This window comes from Dermacentor variabilis, chromosome 10 (genome assembly GCF_050947875.1).
Source record: "Dermacentor variabilis isolate Ectoservices chromosome 10, ASM5094787v1, whole genome shotgun sequence".
Classification (NCBI taxonomy): domain Eukaryota; kingdom Metazoa; phylum Arthropoda; class Arachnida; order Ixodida; family Ixodidae; genus Dermacentor; species Dermacentor variabilis.
The window spans coordinates 105179764-105199536 of NC_134577.1; the positions used below are offsets into that span (position 1 = coordinate 105179764).

At 45.0% G+C, this 19773-nt stretch overlaps 1 protein-coding gene across 6 annotated transcripts in view; it reads left to right on the forward strand.

Annotated features, from left to right (window-relative positions):
- The window catches only part of Sur-8 (leucine-rich repeat protein shoc-2), a 189821-nt gene that overhangs the window by 157643 nt on the left and 12405 nt on the right, over positions 1-19773 (forward strand). For all 6 annotated transcript variants that reach the window (XM_075673278.1, XM_075673273.1, XM_075673274.1 and 3 more), the window contains 6 exons: positions 12-132; positions 3941-4049; positions 6260-6353; positions 11526-11630; positions 13617-13731; positions 19201-19413. In XM_075673278.1, coding sequence (XP_075529393.1) covers positions 12-132; positions 3941-4049; positions 6260-6353; positions 11526-11630; positions 13617-13731; positions 19201-19413 — 757 coding nt within the window. The remainder of the gene's footprint in view (positions 1-11; positions 133-3940; positions 4050-6259; positions 6354-11525; positions 11631-13616; positions 13732-19200; positions 19414-19773) is intronic.

Below are 19773 nucleotides of genomic sequence, written 5' to 3' on the forward strand. Positions count from 1 at the left end.
CAACTGTGCAGAATTTGACGATGCTGAGCCTGCGGGAGAACAAGATCCGGGAGCTTCCAGCGGGCATAGGCAAGCTGACGCAACTGGTCACCTTCGACGCTTCCAACAACCACCTCAAGCACCTGCCTGCGGGTGAGCTCACAGTTACGGTGCATTTAAATGTGACAACATGCGGTACGTGCGTCACCGTCCAGCACTTGCCTGTTGTGCGATCTTTCAAAAACATTGCGTGAGCTGATCCCGCTATGAAATTGCAGGGTGAAAAAAAAAAGGAATTCTTCGCTAAAATTCAAATGTGTCCTTGTTTTATTTTATTGCAAGAATGTGATTCAGGGAGAGACCAGTAGTAGTTTGCTTCTACCACAGCACTTTTTGTTACTAGTTATGTTGTGGGACACCAATATTCACACAAATACAATTGATTTCCATTAGTTCAACCGTGATGGGACCGATGAAATTAGTCAAATTAAACGAGAGACAAATTAAACACCAGAACATACCGTTGAATCATTTGGCAGTAATTGCTGCAATTCTAACGGGTCACCGGATCAAACAGGCACCTAATTTTTATGAGTCGAAAGTAGGAAACTAACATAAAAGTAATGTTAGGGCTCTTAATCAAACAAAGTAAATATTGAACTCGCAGCCATTTTTTGGCAAGAAATACGTAGTGTGCCTAGGATTGTGACACTAAGAAAGAAGACAATGCTCGTGAACTTTACCTTCACAGAAAGGAAACTTATTTACACAATGCCATCTTCGTCACTCTTAAACAGCACTTCATCACTATCTATAATGAACCACAACACGTTGTCCTCCATGTGGTCTAAAACACACTTGACATTCTGAATTTATCAAACGCTCCACAACAATCACAAACAGGACGGTGGCCCACGCCTGGACTAGCCACTGTGCCAGTGGTCCTACGATGCATACAATTCTCCGGAACATTAAGATTGTGTGATGCAACTTGCTGCTGCTAGCTTAACATGTAAAAAAACACTGATTGTTTGAATTTGCTTTTACAGGAATGAACTTGACAGGTTTGAACTTTCTTCCACATAAATCTTTATTTATATATACATGTCTTATTTTTCACTTTACTGAACATTTTTATAACTCAGTTTCCTGTGTTAACCACTGTTTGCCAAAATGCTGCTGTCTGGTGTATGGTTTTATAGGAGGTCTCACTCTCAGTCTTGCAACTTTGAGACATCCTTCTGTATTTATATGTCGTATGCAATGTATTACACGTACCTCAACAATACATCTTGAATCTTAAATGAGACTGCAAGCGGCGCATCGTTGTCATTATGCGATGCACAAACTCGTTTTATCAGCGTCTATGGACGCCATCTTGGGGTAACAATGGCACTGGCTAGGTTAGCTCTGAGGATAGGCTGCTGCAAGCGCAGCTTTGGTTTCGTGTGGAATTGCACAATCATTGTGAGGTGCTGCTGTTTGCTTTCAAATCTTCTTGAGGCAGGCCAGAAGCGAGCACTTTTGATGGAAGATGACGTGTGTTCAGCACATTTCATCGTGCACTAGCACTACAAAGACGGACACTGCCGCTATGGAAGACACCACTGCAATCGCCATTGGGGTCGGACGCGTACATGATGACCAGCCAAGTTCGAGTTATCCAGCAAAAGCTAATTTCACAATCAGAAGTCACGAAAGTTTGGTCCTATAGAAATGCATGGTAGCTGGCCAAGACTTTCGGTCAGGATCGAATTAACCAGAGTGGCAGAGCGATGTAGGTTGCCCTGGCAAAACGCGCATCAGAGCGGCCATTCTGCCGACGTGACAGCAGCAAGCACCCCACACTTTGGCAAGCCAGTTTGAGCCAATCGGGGCCTCCGTGCCGGCCTCGCCGGGGATTACGCAGAGACTCGGCTGTTTGTATCATCTGCCGCAGCACGAAAAGCGGTTTGCAGGATCATAAATTTAGCATGTTGTAAGTTATGGACTTTGGGCCAGGATTTCTGAAAAATATGCATCATCCCAAAATTCGTGTCACGTGTGATCACATTGCCGAGGTTCTACTGTACATGCGTAAGCAGAACAATGCCTGCGCTGCACGGGCACAACTAACAACATTAACTGCTGAGTGCCTTAAAGTTTAATGCCATTCGCACAGTGTGACACAGATTAAAACTTATCGTCACTCATGGCATAATGAATTTCCACCACTCATTCAACAGTGAAAAGTGTACTCTCATTCTCAGTCTTAGCGGATCATGAGCATCAAGTTGTGTGTATGGTAAGCACCCTTGCTTGTGTCTCTGTCATTTGGCACCTATATTTCATTCAGTAAATATTAGCCGTTACGGCTGCAAGGATAAAGATAGGCACATTTTTAAAGTAATCTGAAATCCTATGTGAAACATGCTGCCTGTCAATGTTTTAAAAGAACTTTCCTCGAAATTTTGTATGCTAAATAAATTTTTTAAGAGTATTACTATTGGCAGACTTAATTGTATTCGCTGCAGCTGTTATCATCATGATGTTTGACGTCATTAAAAGTGCATCTGTAATGGCAACCTAAATGTAATGATGTTTAAAAACCTGAAGCCGTAGACTCCTGTTGGCATTGACCTTGTCCTGCCCATTAGGGCATAACTATTAAATGACTAATGCTGAACATTCCCAGTTTATGGTGCGCGGTGTAGCATGACATTTGCAGTGATTGGCACCACTGGACAATTATTTTTATTGTCGGGTGCATGACTAGCGTGATAAGCAACACAGTTGTTGTGGAACACTCTGGTTGGTTATGTGATGTTAGATAGGAGATAATGTCTTAAGAGGAAGCTTTAGCTTGGGTGCTCCTATCTAAATACAGGTAAAAGGAGAATTCGTTTTTTTTTTTCAGCAACCACTGCACCAAATTTTGTGAGGTTTGTTGCACTTAAAAGAAAAACCTAAACTCTAGTCACTGTTCATTTTGAATTTTTCATTTAGGTCGTAAATTTTTTACTAAGAATTGGCAAAAGTTGCAAATTTTCAGAAAAGAAACTATGAAGTTTACAACTCAGCAACTGAGCAATGAAAAATGATATCACACCGTTGTGAATTGCATCTCATGGTACATCTCATTGATATGTTACACATGAATCTAAAAGAAATCAATAATATGGAAATACAGTTTTTGCAGAACCCTTGTACACAACGTAACAAATTCATGGAACGTATGAAGTGACATATCGAATTTGTCCACTTTGAATTAGCTAATGGATGCCGTTTACAGAATTGCAATATCTGTTCTTGGTGCAGAGCTATTAATTTATAAACTTCATGCGTCCTAATTTTTTTCAAATTTGCAAGTTCTTTACTATTCTATCAACAAAATTCAGGCCCTAAATCGAAATTCTACTTCCAACAGTCAGTAGAACTTAACTCTCTCTCTCAAATGCAACAAATTTCATTAAAATCAGTCCAGGGGTTATCTCGGAAAATAATTTTTGCATTTTACATGTATTTGAATAGGCCCCCGTCAGAATTGGGCCCGAGCTAGCTTCCTCTTGAATGTAATTCGTGTTGTCACTGGTTGACTACTGTTCACTTGTCATGAACGTTGTACCAGGCATAAGATGTCATTGGCAGCTGATTCTGTTGTTCCACAAGATGGAAAATTCCGATTTCATGCCCCCCCCCCCCCCCCTGTTTTCTCTAGCCCTGTTCCAAGTATAAGTGGCACTTCACGCAATATCTTCAAGCACCACTTAGTCTCTTGAGCTTGACGCTAATGTTTGTCCTTTGTGTCTGCTTGAATAACTGTGCTTGATTACTGTCTGCTTGAGTTGAGATTTTTTTGTTTCACAACTGAGGTTCTCGCGTGGAAAAACGCAGCATGCATGTCGTGGTGTACACAATGTGCCTGCCTGCTCCAAATGAATGAATCGCTGTGGTGGTTGGTGGACATTTTCTCTCTCTGCAGAGATTGGGAACTGTGTGCAGCTGTCGACGCTCGATGTCCAGCACAATGAGCTTGTGGACCTGCCCGACACGATAGGCAACCTCATGGTGCTTTCCCGGTTCGGCATCAGGTGAGCCCCTTCCCCTCTCTCACTGGCCTTGTCTTTAAGAGGAAGCTCGGCGGCTCCCATCTGCATACACGTGTATGGAATCGGAGAAATCATCTTTCTCTGCTACCACTGCACATATTTTGACGAGGCTTGTTGTATTTAAAGCAAAATGTTAAAATCTAGTTACTGTAGGTAGGAGATGCTAATTTAGGCCATCCTTTTTACAGAAATTGTTAGAAATTGCTAAGTCGAAGAAGCTCAAGTACCGAATCTCAACTATGGTGAAAGCAGGAGCCTCAGCGCTCCTTTATTCTCAATTCGACACGCAGACACACCTTCGCTGGCTCCTGCTTTCACCTTGTTCTCGTTTTGCTCATCGTCTTGAATTTCCATCTCCCACCTCCCCCATGTTTTCCCTGAATCTCAACTCTGTAATAAATGATATCACGTTTCTGTAAACTGCATCTAAGAAATCTAAAGCAGATAAAACTGGTATCTTGTACACCACTCTAAGCACGCCACTAATTTGTTGTAAGTAGGACTTTTGTAAAAACCTCATAAACATTGTAACAAATTCATGTAAGCTGTCAATTTGCATGTCAAATTTGTCTGCTTGAGATGTTTCAACAGATGCAGTTTACATAACTCTGACACCTGTTCTTATTAATTAAGTAATTTATTTATAATGTCCTTAAAGGCCCTCAAGAGTTATGGTGCAGAGTTACGGATCTGTACACTTTGTGTTTCAATGTTTAAGAAGCTTACTAGTTTGCCGAAATTTTCATCAGTAATTCCAGCTGCTAAATAAAAATTCTGCTTCAATAAGTCACTAGAATCCTACTATCGCTCTCAAATGCAAGAAATTTCATTCAAATCAGCCAGGTGGTAATCTCACTAAAGAATTTCTGTGTTTCACATGTATTTGAATAGGAAAATTAGAGTTGGCTCCAAGATTAAGCTTCCTCCGTATGGAGATGCAATTTACTTTTCAATATTTTCACTAGGAGCAACAAAATAAAGATAAATAAAGCACTAATATAAACAAAATATAGACTAACTAGAAAAAATACTATTTAAGTTAGTTTAGTAAGGAATGTAGTGCATAAAACAAGTTTAATGTAAAACAATAGCATTGTTGAAGTGCGGTGGAGGTAAAGAAAAGAGAGGAAGTGCTGACAGAGAAAAAGGAAGATTACGCAGGCTCGCCACAGTCTCGGAGCACTACCGCATTCGACGAGAAGTTGGGTGTGTTGCTATCACTGCTGTTAATTGGTGTTCTTTTTTGCAAAAGGCCCTTAACTGGCCTGATGGGCTTAAATATTCATCCTCGATGTGCAAAAGTGTTTCAGTGCAGCTTGATCTGTTTTTCTGGAAAAATTAATAAATTTGAGGGCTGAAAGAACAATCAGTCGGAACTAAGGTCTAAAGGGGCAATTCGAGAACAATTCAAAGGGCTCTTAATTTTTTAGAACTGAGGTCGCTGTGAGCATTTGAACACCAAAGCACTACCTCCAATAGCAGATGACCCACTGTGGTGACCCATGACGTCGCTGAGCTGCTGAGCTCCTCGAGGTCGAGGGTTCGATCCCGGCTGCTACGGCCACACTCTAATTAGGGGGCATAACACAAGAACGCACTTCTTTTTTTTTTCCTGTACTCTCAGGACCCAAGGGTATCACAGAGAGGAGTGTTCTAACAATAAATTGTTAATCGCAACTTTAAAGGCAGCAGGGTCTTCGATTGCAGCGACGGAGGTGGGAAGGTGGTTCCAGTCACTGCTTGTTTGTGGCAATAAAGAGGCATGGCAAGTGTTAGTGTGGCACAAAGGAATTTTAACCTGGAGTTTATGATCTATTCATGAGGACACATAATCTGAAGGGAGGAAAATGTCGTTTTTAATTGTTGGGTGATTGTATAGAATGCAATGGGTGCACATTAAAGAACTCTGGGTGGTCAAAATAATCCGGAGCTACAGTGGGCCTCATGATCAAATTGTGGTTTTGGCACTCCAGAGTTAATTAAAGCAGATGACCTACAGATAGGTTTAGAGTCTTGGCTTTGTGTGAAATCGCTTCATGCGTTCATGCCACAGAGAATGTATTTACGCAAAGTTTTTGTGTGTGTGTTTTTTGTCTATGTGTGTGCGTGTGGGTTTTGGCTGAGTTGACCGTTATCGTGTTTGTGCTTTTGTGCAACGGCATCTCGCTTACCTTGCTCCAACTCCACTGCAGGTATAATCAGCTGACGGCCGTGCCAAAGTCCCTGAGCAATTGTGTCCTCATCACGGACTTCAACGTCGAGAGCAACTTGGTCTCCCAACTACCCGTCAGTCCCCTTTTCTCTTGCTTGGTCTCGTATTTCTCATCAGACATTGTCGCGCATTCCTCATCATCTAGCCATTTCTTTCTCGTTAAAGGGCAACTCTGTTTTTTTTTCCCAAGCCAAGGTACAGTTGGGGGAATCTTGATAAATCGAAATTGCTGAAGTGGAACTGCCTCTTAAATGGGACACCATCCTCGTAGTGGGTTTGTTTTGTATTCATGCAATTGTATTCAGCTTTGTCTCTCAGTAAATGGAAACCCTGATAAATGAAACCAATTTCCCTGGTCCCTTGAGGTACCATTAAGAGTTCACTGTACCGGCATTTTTTAGGTTCCTAAGACCCCTATGTCACAAGACAGATGTGTTCTGCAAATTCGAAAATAATTTTGAATAAGCAAAAATGGCTCAAAACCAAACCGAAACCTGATGGAGCGGCCGAGCAAATGTCTCCGTGTGACGTCGCGAGCGGCGCACCAATAGGGAAGACGCAGAAGGCGTGCCGGCCCTGCCAGCGTTGACAGCGAAAGCGGTGGTGATCGGGCGGTGAGCTGATTCGGGACCGCGCCAGACCCTTGGTACTCTTTTGGTGACAGTGTCTGCTGCACTAACTTTTTGGAGCTGTCAAGCAGTGACAGCTACAATGCCGACGAATTCAATAGCAGCGAATCGTCGTTCGCATTTGAGCCAGCACCCAGCGCAACACATTGTGCTGCAACATGAAGACCAAGGGTAGCGTTAACCATTGAGTTGAGATGTCTGCTTGCTATGTTAGGTGTTTTATCCCTTGTCAGGGAAGTGCTTTGCATACTCACTTTGCTGTGTTGTGGAGCGCTACTTTCCGCTTTTGTATGTAAACTTGTAGAGCACACAATTTCCCCAGAAGAATGTGACCAAGTGTCCAAAGCACCGGCCGGTGCATTTGTTTACATCGGCACGGTACAATGGCCACTAGTTGTCAGCTTGAAACGTTATGCAAGCCACGCATCAGTGACATCTAATAATGTCCGAACATAGCAAAACGTGCAGATTTTGAGCATGTAGACACTGTCACGTTACTCTTGAGTCGCGCTGGTATGAGCAGCCACGCACCTCAGAAAGAGGGAGCGGGAGACCGTAGTATGGGAGCATTCTTACACTGCCTACTTATCATTCTTTGTACTCTTTTTGTGCACACAATTCACGTGTTCCATAAAGTAGATGTAGAATAAGACTTTGTGGGTATGGGTGTTCATTTAGACAATGCGTAGTTTTCTCGCGGGAATGTCTGATGCCAGTACTGACACCCTGGCAGCTTCACGAGGCATGTCTTAAGCTGCTGTATCAAAAGGGCCTCCACTTGTTCTTTGTTTAGGTTAGGGACGTGTCAGCGAGCGCGACTGGCAGCGTTCGAGAACGGCAACATACCGATGTTGATAGTGTGCTGTGTCGTCGCTTCTTGCTTTTTTGTGTGTGCACTGCGCAAAATGAATCATGATTTATTTCTCACCCTTATAGTTAAAACTGAACTACAAAAGCCGTTTGCTTCATCCTTATGGCTTAGTAGCTTGAGCTCAGTCTCTCAAGAGCACCGTAGTACAGACGCGTGAACTCGGCGACTGTGATACTCCTAACCTCGGCCGAATGCGATTGACATTGGCTCAAGCTGTGTGTGCGGCTGGCAGGGGCTGAAGTTTGTGCAGCCAACAACGCAAGGTCACTTGCCACGCATCACTCGCCCGTTCACACAGAACGTAACTTGTCACGGCAGCAACTTCTCATGCCAAACACCACAGCTCCTGGTCAGCAGCTCCTCGACACTGTCATCTATCACTCATTGCCAGCACGCTCTGCGTGTGCTGCCGTTTACGTCATAACGTAATATTGCCAGTATCTGAGGAGCAGGCAAACGGGGTGGTTAGAAGGAATTAACGAAATTAATTCGTAAGGAAATCTGCACAACTCTTAAACCTCCTTCTATTTCAGGAGATGATAGAAGTGTGCAGAGGAATGTACCCAGCGAATTTCATTGACATCCGTTGACATCGAAACATCCCCGTGTTTGCCCTTTAAATGCTCTGTCATGTCTTTCTTATAAAATAGTCATGTCTTCCTCATCAAATACTTCGTGCCCTTCTTATCAAATTCTCAATCACGTCAGCAGTGCAGTGTGAATCGCTAATATGTTTATGAATGGAGTTAGCTTTTATATGCTCCCACAGGAAGCAGAGTTGTGCAGAGTCCTTGTGCACACATTTAGTTAATTTGATCAGCTACTCTGGTTACAGCATTGGTTAATTCAATACAGTCTTTAACGAGTCACAGAATCAGTTAAAATGAACTGAATTCACAAATTATATTCAAATTAACACAAATTGACTGTTATCTGTGGAGGTGTTCGGGAGTTGCAGTCCCAACTTTGTAAAAAAGGGTGGGGGTGCCAATGGCGCTACGCCTCAGCACACCGTGCACTGTGGTTGGTGAACGCATGACCGTCAACCGCGGCACACTACAAGCCAAGGAAACAATGGATGACAACTGCATGTACACGTGGAAAGCATTTATTACGATTGCAACTAGCACTTCAAGCAGGCCACCTAGCTATAGCGTACATCACTGAAGGCTCCCTCGAAGAGAGTACAGTGAAACCTCTTACTACAAACACCACATTAACGAACTTTTCAGAAATCCCCTGCTGACTTCTTATAGTTTCAATGCAAAAAACGTTTCAGTACCATATTTACTCGAATCTAACATGCACTTTTTTCCCGATAAAGCCAGTCCGAAAATTGCGTGCGCATTAGAATCGAGTACGACCCTAAATCTCTGTGTTACCATATCACCATCGGCATTTCAAGATGGCCGCCTCGTAGACGCTTCAAGCCTAGCTGCCGTAGCTTCCTCCATGTGCTGTAGTACATTTTCTTAGCTTAGTCCACCATCCGTCTTCCCATTTGCTGCATTTGCTCTATCAGCAACTTGCGTGCGGTCCCAGCGCAAACGGGAGAGGCGTTCTACTCCGGTGGCTGCTGCATAGGCACAGCCGCGCGGCCCCTATGTTGAAAGCAATCTGCGATGGAGAGAGTTTACGCATCTAGGCATACCGTGCTGTGCTCTCGTCACTGAGTTCACGTTGAAGTGAAAGGCCACACAAAGGTCAATTCGCTCACTTCTGCTACCGCACTTTCTCACTCCAGCGTTCTGATAAAAAGTTTCTGCGGTCATTGACTGAGACGTGTTCATGCTTTCTTGTGCATGCGTGACACCATGCTTGTTAATTTAGCTAGTAAGCGAATGTTTAAAAGTTTATACGGCTGATAAAGCCACTATCCCTAACCATGCTTGTTAATTTAGCTAGTAAGCGAATGTTTAAAAGTTTATACGGCCAATAAAGCCACTATCCCTAACCATGCTTGTTAATTTAGCTAGTAAGCGAATGTTTAAAAGTTTATACGGCTGATAAAGCCACTATCCCTAACCATGCTTGTTGATTTAGCTAGTAAGCGAATGTTTAAAAGTTTATACACCCGATAAAGCCACTATCCCTAACCATGCTTGTTGATTTAGCTAGTAAGCGAATGTTTAAAAGTTTATACGGCCGATAAAGCCACTATCCTTACTTTTCGTATAGCTGTCTACTAATTTGCTACCGCAATCGATGCTTCACCTTTCGGGCAAAAGTGCGACTTTTTTTATTTATTGCAACTTTAGTGTATCGGGAATAAATCTTTGTTTCTCCAAATGAGAAAAGGTTGTATATATGTATAAAATAATGTCGCGCAGCGGTACTGTAAAGAAGTTTTCTTTCTTTAGGTCACGGCAAATGTGTTTGCATTACAATCGAGGGCGTGTTAGAACCAATTAAATACGGTACTACGAACTTCCGAATAACAATAATTATTAGAGAGTTTTAGTAAAGCGTTTACGGTCCGCTCTGCTCAAACCGGCCTATCATAATGATTTGCACACGGCACTGAGCAGAATGCTACCAAGAACACTGACGCGCTTGTGTACAGCGCACGTAGCGGCAGCGGAACGCTGACCACGTTCCGCTAGGAACCCGATTTAGTGGAGCGTCAGGGGGCATCTAGTTGCTTTCGTAATTGTCCTACAGCCAAGCTGCGAGCCTGTCGGTGGCATCTCTAGGAGATGTGCTTGTTAGATAAGCGAAATCAGTGCATTCTATGCCGCCACCAGTGTGCGTGAAATATGTGCAGAGCGGAGCGTAAGCGACACTCTGCTAAAGCTGTCTGCTTAGTTACCCTGTGATGTTAACGCCTCAGTACTACGAACTAACATTAAATAATCTGGGGATTCTTAGATTTTGGAGTATCCTGCACAGCAGCCGAAACAGTAGGCTAGCAGACGACAAGGCGTAGAGGGTGGACGTCGCGGCGCATGGGTTCGGAAAACCTGAGACGGTGCCCAACAAAAAAAAGAATGCGGGCGAACGGAGGCAACGGCGCATTAATTTTTGCGAGTGCATGCTGCTCCACCTCGAAAAGTGTCACTACAGTTGGCTAGCAACGGAGCCGCGTCTCTTCCTTCCTTCAGCCTTATTTCTGTGCACGCCTCCTTTTTTCGCCTCTTTTCCGGACACAGCTACGTGCGTGGTAAAATGTAACTTCCGTACTCACGGGGATGCCACACGGTCGCACTTTGCACTTTCCAGACAGCATCGCTTGCACTTTGACATCATTCAGGTGTCCGCCTCGAGCGAGACGGTTGTGGTGTCCACGGCAAGGAATGCGAGAAACAAACAAAAATCAAGAAACATTGCACTTCGTAGGCGACATAGGCATAAATTCCATTCTTAAAGGCGAACCTTAAGCGTCCTCCAAATCTTTGATATGTTGGAGTGAGTGTTTAGTTGTGGATAGTTTAGCACACCAATCACTGATCTGAATAATTGATGGCTACACTAATTAAGTTATAACTGAATTAACATCTCATTTTTTGTTCAACTTTAATCTCAATGGCCAAAAATAAAAGGTGAATGAGTTTTTCTAATTTTGCTTTATGTGGAATTGTGCTTGGGCATTACAGGATTAAGAATGGCTGTGATGCAATGAGTGTGCGCTACATGTTAGTGTTGTGTGCACAATTCACTGTTGTCATGGCTTGAACTGAGACAATGCTGCCTTCACCACTTGACATTTGCTTTTGTTTTTGTTTTTTCTTTCTTTTTGTGCCTTGTAGGAAGGACTTTTAGCGAGCTTCACGAATCTGCACACCCTCACTTTGTCACGAAACAACTTCTCTTCGTACCCATCGGGGGGACCGGCCCAGTTCACCACAGTCACCGTAAGACGCGGATGCTCTTAACCCTTTTAAGGCACAGACATTTTGGCATGATTCCTGTGAATATCTGTCACGTACCATCGCAGTTTTGTGCTGCACAATGTTATTTGTCCACTGCTTTTAAGCTAAACTAAGCTGAATGCGTCAAATGCGCACTTGCCAAGCGTAGTGAATATTGTGTGTGAATCTGACCACAAGCATGGCCCAATCTAAGGCCAGGCCGATACAGTCCTGTTAGTGAGGCTGCTGACACTGTCAATATGTGCCATCTTGTTAAATTCTAATGTTGCAGTGTTTTGAGCCAATCATAGAAGACGGGATCCTGAATTTGACAATATGGCTTAATTTGACACTGTTGGAACAGCATCCCCGCTTTGTTGGGTTTTAGCAATGGTTCACTCACTAAGCCTACTCAAATTTGAATTGAATTGTGGTTGAATTTGAAGCAGACAATACGATGCATCATTTCTCAGCCTTCACAAGATTGCCAAGTTGTTTTGGGAGTTCAGCAAACGCCCTATTCACAAGTTACGGATATTCTTTGGAGAAGTGTATACGGTTAAACCTCGATATAACGAAGTTGGTAAAATTGGCAATTTGCTTCGTTATAGTGACATTTTATTGTATCGAAGTTCAACCCTTTATGCAGATATGTACAGTCACCGAGCTTTTTTTTTTTTTTGCATAGAAGGGGTCACAAAATTTTCCGAAAACAAAAAATTTCCTTTTGTTGAATGTGAGAGTCTGAGACAAAAGATAGGGTTTTGTGCAATGTCACAATATCTTCACATTGGTGGTATGAATTAAGCAAACCCAGCCACACTTTCGCTTCCACTCTGCCCCCGCAGCTGATAGTTTCGCCTGCAGTTGGACAACGCTATCATGAAAATGCCGGCAGCGGGGAGGGAATGCCTCATCTGCCCCTCGCTTCGTGTCTCTGAAACTCAAGATTATGCTGCCTCTCCAATCTCTCCAATTCACTGCGTGCTTGAAAGAAGGGTCCAAGCTATTACACTGGGGAAGGCTTAGGAATAAGGATCGACGGCAAATATCTCGGCAACCTTCGGTTCGCAGGTGACATTGTTCTGTTCAGCAACACCGGAGACGAGTTGCAACAAATGATAGAGGACTTTAACAGAGAGAGTGTAAGAGTGGGGTTGAAGATTATTATGCAGAAGACGAAGATAATCGTGAATAGCCAGGCAAGGGAACAAGAGTGCAGGATCACCAGTCAGCCTTTAGAGTCTGTAAAGGAGTATGTTTACCTAAGTCAATTAATCACAGGGAACCCTGACTATGAGAAGGAAATTCACAGAAGAATAAAAATGGGTTGGAGCACATACAGCAGACATTGTCAGCTCCTGACTGGGAGCTTACCATTATCATTGAAAAGGAAGGTATACAATCAGTGCATTTTACTGGTGCTGACATATGAGGCAGAGACTTGAAGACTGACAAAGAAGCTTGAGAACAAGTCAAGGACCGCGCAAAGAGCGGTGGAACGAAGAATGCTAGGCATAATGTTAACGGACAAAAAGAGAGCGGTTTGGATCAGAGAGCAAATGCGTATAGCCGATATTCCAATTGACATTAAAAGAAAAAAATGGCGCTGGGGAGGTCAAGTAATGTGCAGGTTAGATAACCGATGGATGATTGGGGTCACAGACTGGGTGCCAAGAGAACAGAAGCGCAGTGGAGGACGGCAAAAGACTAGGTGGGGCGATAAAATGAGTAAATTTGCAGGTGCTAGTTGGAATCGGTTGGCGCAGGACAGGGGTAATTGGAGATCGCAGATAGAGGCCTTCGTCCTGCAGTGGACATAAAAGATTATGATGATGATGATGATGATGATGATGCCAAAACTCACTGTACCCCATTCATTTACTGTACAAGTTCAGTATCGCTGTGGTAGCCATGTGAAGGTGGTCAGATGTGGAAGTGTGAAGGGTGTTCTTGTCTGTCTCATTTGTTTTCCTGTTCCGTTTACAGTCCATCAACATGGAGCACAACCAAATAAACAAGATCCCCTTTGGGATCTTCTCACGTGCCAAGCACCTGTCCAAGCTCAACATGAAGGAGAACCAGCTCACGTCACTACCCCTTGGTGAGTGTGGGCCCGAGACAAGCATAAACTGCGCAGGTCTAGTGGTAACTCTCGGGAGAGGTCGCAAACGAGACATAACAGTTTGTGGGGCACCCATAACCCCCGACCCCCCTTTTCCGAAATGGCACCCACAACAGTGCTCAATCGAAAGCATGCAAGCGCAGGTGTGAGCAGGGGATCGTAAACAAGATGAAGTGCATATACTACTGTTCAAGTTTGATATAACAAAATTGGTAAAATCAACAATTTGCTTCTTCCTTCGTCGTGGGATCGAATCCCGGCCACTGCGGCCACATTTCGATGGGGGCGAAATGCGAAAACACTCGTGTACTTAGATTTAAGTGCACGTTAAACAACCCCAGGTGGTCAAAATTTCCGGAGTCCTCCACTATGGCGTTCCTCATGATCAGAAAGTGGTTTTGGCGCATAAAGCCCCACAATTTAATTTTTAAACATTTTCTTCATGAAATCAAAGTTTGATTACATTGAAGTTAGACCTTTTCTGCAAATTTATACAGTGGCTGCTGGACTTTTTTTACATGGTAGAAGGGCTGCAAAATTTTCCAAATCATCTGGTATTCGGAAGAATCAAATTTTTATATGAGAAAATTTTATTTTGTTGAATTTGAGAGTTAGCGACAAGTTTCATGCCTTGTCAACAATATCTTCACATCAGCGGTAGAAAGCAAATCCAGCCGCTCTTCACGAGTCATGCACAGTGGAATGATGCTGTCACGACAAGTGCTGGCAGTGGGGAACAAAGGCTTCGTCTGCCTCTTGCTTCAAGGCACCTCCAAAACTCGCGATCATGCAACCTCCAGTGCTAAATGCGTAGGAAGACAGCGCACATAATGCCCCACTATCTTGTTACGCCCACTCTTTGGACACACGTCAGATTACCTGCTTAGTGTGCAATAAATAGAGGTTTCCATTTATTGTAATGGTATTCCTTCGCCACAGCAATGAAATTTGTTGTTGTTGTTGTCGTTGTCGTTGTCGTTGTCGTTGTTGTTGTTGTTGTTGTTGTTGTTGTTGTTGTTGTTGTTGTTGTTGTTGGAGTTTAATGGCGCATAAGCAACTATGGCCATCATGCGCCAACCACAAGGTATAATGTCTCAAAAAAAAGTTGGGTGCCCTCGAAAAGTCCTTTTCTGATAGAGGGCCCCGAGTGAAATTTAATTCTGTTTGAAATCGTCTATAGGACACTCTGTTATATATTAAGATTCTAAGTGCATGGTGTTCCATGGACAAGAAGTTATAAAACGATGGGGGCAAAATGCCAAAACGCCCATGGCCCATGCATTGCGGGCACGTTAAATATTCCCAGGTGGTCAAAATTAATCCAGGGTCCCCCACTACGGTGTGCCTCGTAATCAAATCGTAGTTCTGGCATGTAAAACCTCAGCATTCCGTTTAAGAAGTTATAGAAAGTTAAATACTTTGTTATATCGAGGATTTCATTATATTGAAGGTCATTCTACCAAGGTTTAACTGTAAAATCATGTATAAATATACTGTCACGTAGTAGTGACGGTGAAGAAGGCAGCAAAACTGTGATTGATGAAATTAGTGTTGTATTGGGCGAAGTTGTGTCCTCAAGAGCAGGCTACACTGAAAGAACAACGATAGCAGCAAACACCGTCGGCGATCGGCGAAAATCTGGTCTGCCGGTCGACCGCGTCGGCTTTTCTACATGAGCCATCAGACGTTCCACAGAAATCGCTGGTGCCCGCATGTCCTTCAGAAAGTTCTACGCCATTCATGTCGCGCATACATACCATCAGATTACACAGATTACACGGGGTTCGGTGACAACAAGCAGCGGATAGGACCATCGTTAACATTCCAGAAAGTTCCGGTACATCCAAGCACGTCCCACACTGAGTGATAACATTTGCTAGACGGTGAAAAGCGCTCACCCAAATAAAGATAAACAAGTCCACGTGTCAATGCCCCCTTCTCAAAAAGCATCATCCCGATGCTGCAAACATAGCAGGAGAGCGAAACACAAAAGGACACTTATCAAAGAAACAAAGTCCAAAGTAACACACTCCAAAAAAAGGAAAGTGCGAAGGTCAGCTACATAATGTCGCGAAGTTCATTAGCACTGGTAGAACGGCTTAAGTCGTACAATGTGGACTATATCAGGTCATGAGGGGCGCCGCTGTGATAGCGAAATGCCGTCTGGTACGACCTCATAGTCGAGTGCGCCAGTGCATCGGATGATCTTGTAGGGTCCGAAATAGCGGCATAAAAGCTTCTCGCTATCGGCGTATTGGGGTCCAAACCCAAACACAGTCACTGGGCTGGTACACGACGTAGCGTCGCTGAAGGTTGTAGTGTCGGCTGTGGATCCTCTGCTGGTTCTTGATCCGTAGGCGGGCGAGCTGTCTGGCTTCTTCAGCGCTCTGGAGATAGGTGGCGACGTCAAGATTTTCCTCGTCAGTGATGTGCGGCAGCATGGCGTCGATCGGCGGCGTCGGGTTCCTGCCGTAAACCAACTTGAACGGCATGATCTGCGTTGTTTCTTGCACCGCCTTGTTGTAAGCGAATGTTACGTACGGCAGGACGGCATCCCAGGTCTTGTGTTTGACTTCGACGTACATTGCTAGCATGTCGGTGGGGGTCTTTTGCAGGCGCTCCGTGAGACCATTCGTCTGCGGATGGTAGGCAGTTGTCCTCCTGAGGCTTGTCTGGCTGTATTGCAGAATGGCTTGGGTGAGCTCTGCTGTAAAGGCTGTTTCTCTGTCGGTGATGAGGACTTCTGGGGCGCCATGTCGCAGCAGGATGTTCTCGATGAAGAATTAGGTCACTTCGGCTGCGCTACCTTTCGGCAGAGCTTTCGTTTCAGAGAAGTGGGTGAGGTAGTCCGTCGCCACAACGATCCACTTATTTCCGGTTAGTGACGTTGGAAAGGGTCCCAACAAGTTGATCCCAATCTGCTGAAGTGGTCGGCAAGGAGGCTTGATTGGCTGTAGTAATCCCGCTGGCCTTGTCAGTGGTGCCTTGCGTCGTTGACAGTCTTGACATATCTTGACGTAACCGGCAACTCGGCAGTCAGGCGCGGCCAGTAGTACCTTTCTTGTATCCTCGATAGCGTCCGTGAGAAACTGAGGTGGCCAGCGGTCGGATCGTCATATAGGGCGTGCAGTACTTCTGAACGCAGCGCCGACGGAACAACAAGAAGCTAGTTGGCGCGGACTGGTGAGAAGTTCTTCACGAGTAGGTTGTTTTGAAGCGTGAACGAAGACAATCCACGCTTAAATGCCCTAGGGACTACGTCGGTGTGCCCTTCCAACTACTCGACTAGGGCTTTTAGCTCCGGGCCCCCTCGTTATTCGGCGAAGTCTTCCATGCTTATTGTGCCAAGGAAAGCATCATCATCCTCGTCGTCTTCCGGCGGGGGATCGATGGGGGCGCGTGATAGGCAGTCGGCATCAGTGTTTTCGTCGGGACTTGTAGATTACCGTGACGTCATATTCTTGCAGTCTGAGGCTCCACCGCACCAGCCACCCTGAAGGGCCCTTTAAGTTAGCTAGCCAACACAAGGCATGAAGGTCGCTGACCACTTTGAATGGCCTCCCATATAGGTAAGGGCGGAATTTTGCTATTTTGCTGTAGCCCAAACGATGGCGAGGCATTCCTTTTCGGTTGTAGAATGATTGCCTTCAGCTTTTGACAATGACCAGCTAGCGTAAGCTATCACCTGTTCAAGTCCGTCTTTTCTCTGGACTAGGACGGCACCGAGGCCTAGGCTACTGGCGTCAGTGTGGATTTTCGCATTGGCGTCCTTGTCGAAGTGCACAAGTACTGGGGGCGACTGCATGTGATGTTTGAGTTCTTGAAATGTGTCGGCGTGCGGCGTTTCCCACATGAACTTGACATCACATTTGGTTACATGTGTTAGCGGTTCCACGATGCATGAAAACTCCTTGACAAAATGCCTGTAGTAGGCACACATGCCAAGGAATCTGCGCACTGCCTTCTTGTCGATGGGATGCGGGAACATTGTGATGGAAGTTGTCTTGTGCGGGTCAGGACGCACACCAGATTTGCTGATGACATGGCATGGAAACAGAAGCTCATCGTAAGCAAAGCGGCACTTTTCTGGCTTCAGAGTGAGCCCTGATGACTTGATGGCCTCTAGTACTGTTGCAAGCTGCCTAAAGTGATCGTTAAAATTTCCAACAAGGACGACGACGTCTTCCAAGTAAACCAGACAGGTCTGCCACTTCAATCCTGCTAACACTGTGTCCATGATGCGCTGGAATGTTGCAGGCGCCGAGCATAGTCTGAGTGGCATAACCTTGAACTCGTAGAGGCCGTCTGGAGTGATGAAGGCGGTCTTATTGCGATCTCTCCCGTTGACTTCTATTTGGGAATAGGCCCGCTTGAGATCCATCGACGAGAAGTATTTAGTGTTGCAGAGCAAATCCAAGGTGCTGTCTGTCCGTGGGAGGGGCTGTATGTCCTTCTTGGTGATCTTGTTCGGTTGACGATAATCAACGCAGAAATGTAGGGTTCCATCCGTTTTCTTCACCAAGACAACAGGAGATGCCCACAAGCTTTTTGATGGCTAGATGATGTCGTCACGCAGCATTTTGTTGATTCAAGCTAGTTTGGTATTTTCAGCTGAACACATAAATTAGACAAAAATGGCTTGCTCTCATGCAGCACCTCCTCGAGATTGGGAAAAAGAAAGTGCAGCTGTGACAGAAGTGTGTGCGGTACTCCTAGGCAAAGTGAAAAGCCAGTTCTAGCGGCCATCACGATGCTGCAGCACAGCAAAAAAATTTTTTAGAAGTCGTAGGAGGTGCGTGGCAGCATCTTTGGAGTAACGCAAGCTGGTGCATCCTCCCAGCAAAAAGTGTGTTCTTTCAAAGGTGCCGTCACCGCTCTGCATGTATAGCCGTCACTCTCGGAGAGCTTCAGCAGCATGGGCATCACATTTTCAGCTTCTCTCTCTCTCCTCATTTATTTTCTTTTTTTTTTTAATTAAATGCAAATCCAAACCAATTTCAGTTTTGGCTTTGGTACACAAGAGTTGTATGTGTCATGATGTCACGGTACAGTGGCTGGCTCCATTCCTGCAATCACACTGTAGCTGCCACACAAGTGCAGCCAACGCTCAATGTTCTTCTATTCGATACCCTCGGTATACGAGCACTTGCTGTGATGTTCCAGTGTCTATGGCATTGCATTGCTGAACGTGAGGCTGCTAGATTGATCCTGGCCCTGGCCGCCGCATCCTGATGGGGGCAAAATGCAAGAAAATGCTTGTGTACCGTGCGTTAGGTGCACGTAAAAGAACCTGAGGGGGTCGAAATGAACCCCTACTACAGTGTACCTCGTAACCTGATGGGGGGTTTTGCCGTGTAAAACCCCGGGGTTTACTGCTCGATTCTGTTGAACGTGCGACTGCTGGGAAGGGAACCGTGAAACCTCGTGACCGGGAGTGCGGCCGTGCAGACCTGGGCACGTGGACAACCATGGTGGAGCTGAACCTGGGCACGAACCAGCTGGGCAAGATCCCCGACGACATCCAGTACCTGGCGTGCCTCGAGGTGCTCACCCTCAGCAACAACCTGCTGCGACGCCTGCCCACCACCATCGGGAACCTGAACGCGCTGCGCGTGCTCGACCTCGAGGAGAACCGCCTGGACAGCCTGCCAAACGAGATCGGTGAGTTGGAAACGCGCGGGGCTTCGCACCCGGGGTCGCCAGGAGGAAGTCGGGCCCTGGCGTTTGCACTTCTGGCAGAATGGTACTCGCATGAGAACGATAGGTAGTACACGCATTTTTACTGAGCTTCGTCATTAGGGGGAAGCTTTAGCTTGGGCCCAACTCCGATTCCGGCTATTCGTATACATGTAAAATGCAGAAATGCTTTTCCGGGATAAACTCTGGACTAATTTGAATGAAGTTTTTTAAAATTGAGAGAGAAAGTAACATTCTGTGGCTGTAGAGAGCAGAATTTTTATTTATGTCCTGAATATAGTGTTAATAAGAATGACTGAGAATCAGTAAATTTTAAAGAATAGA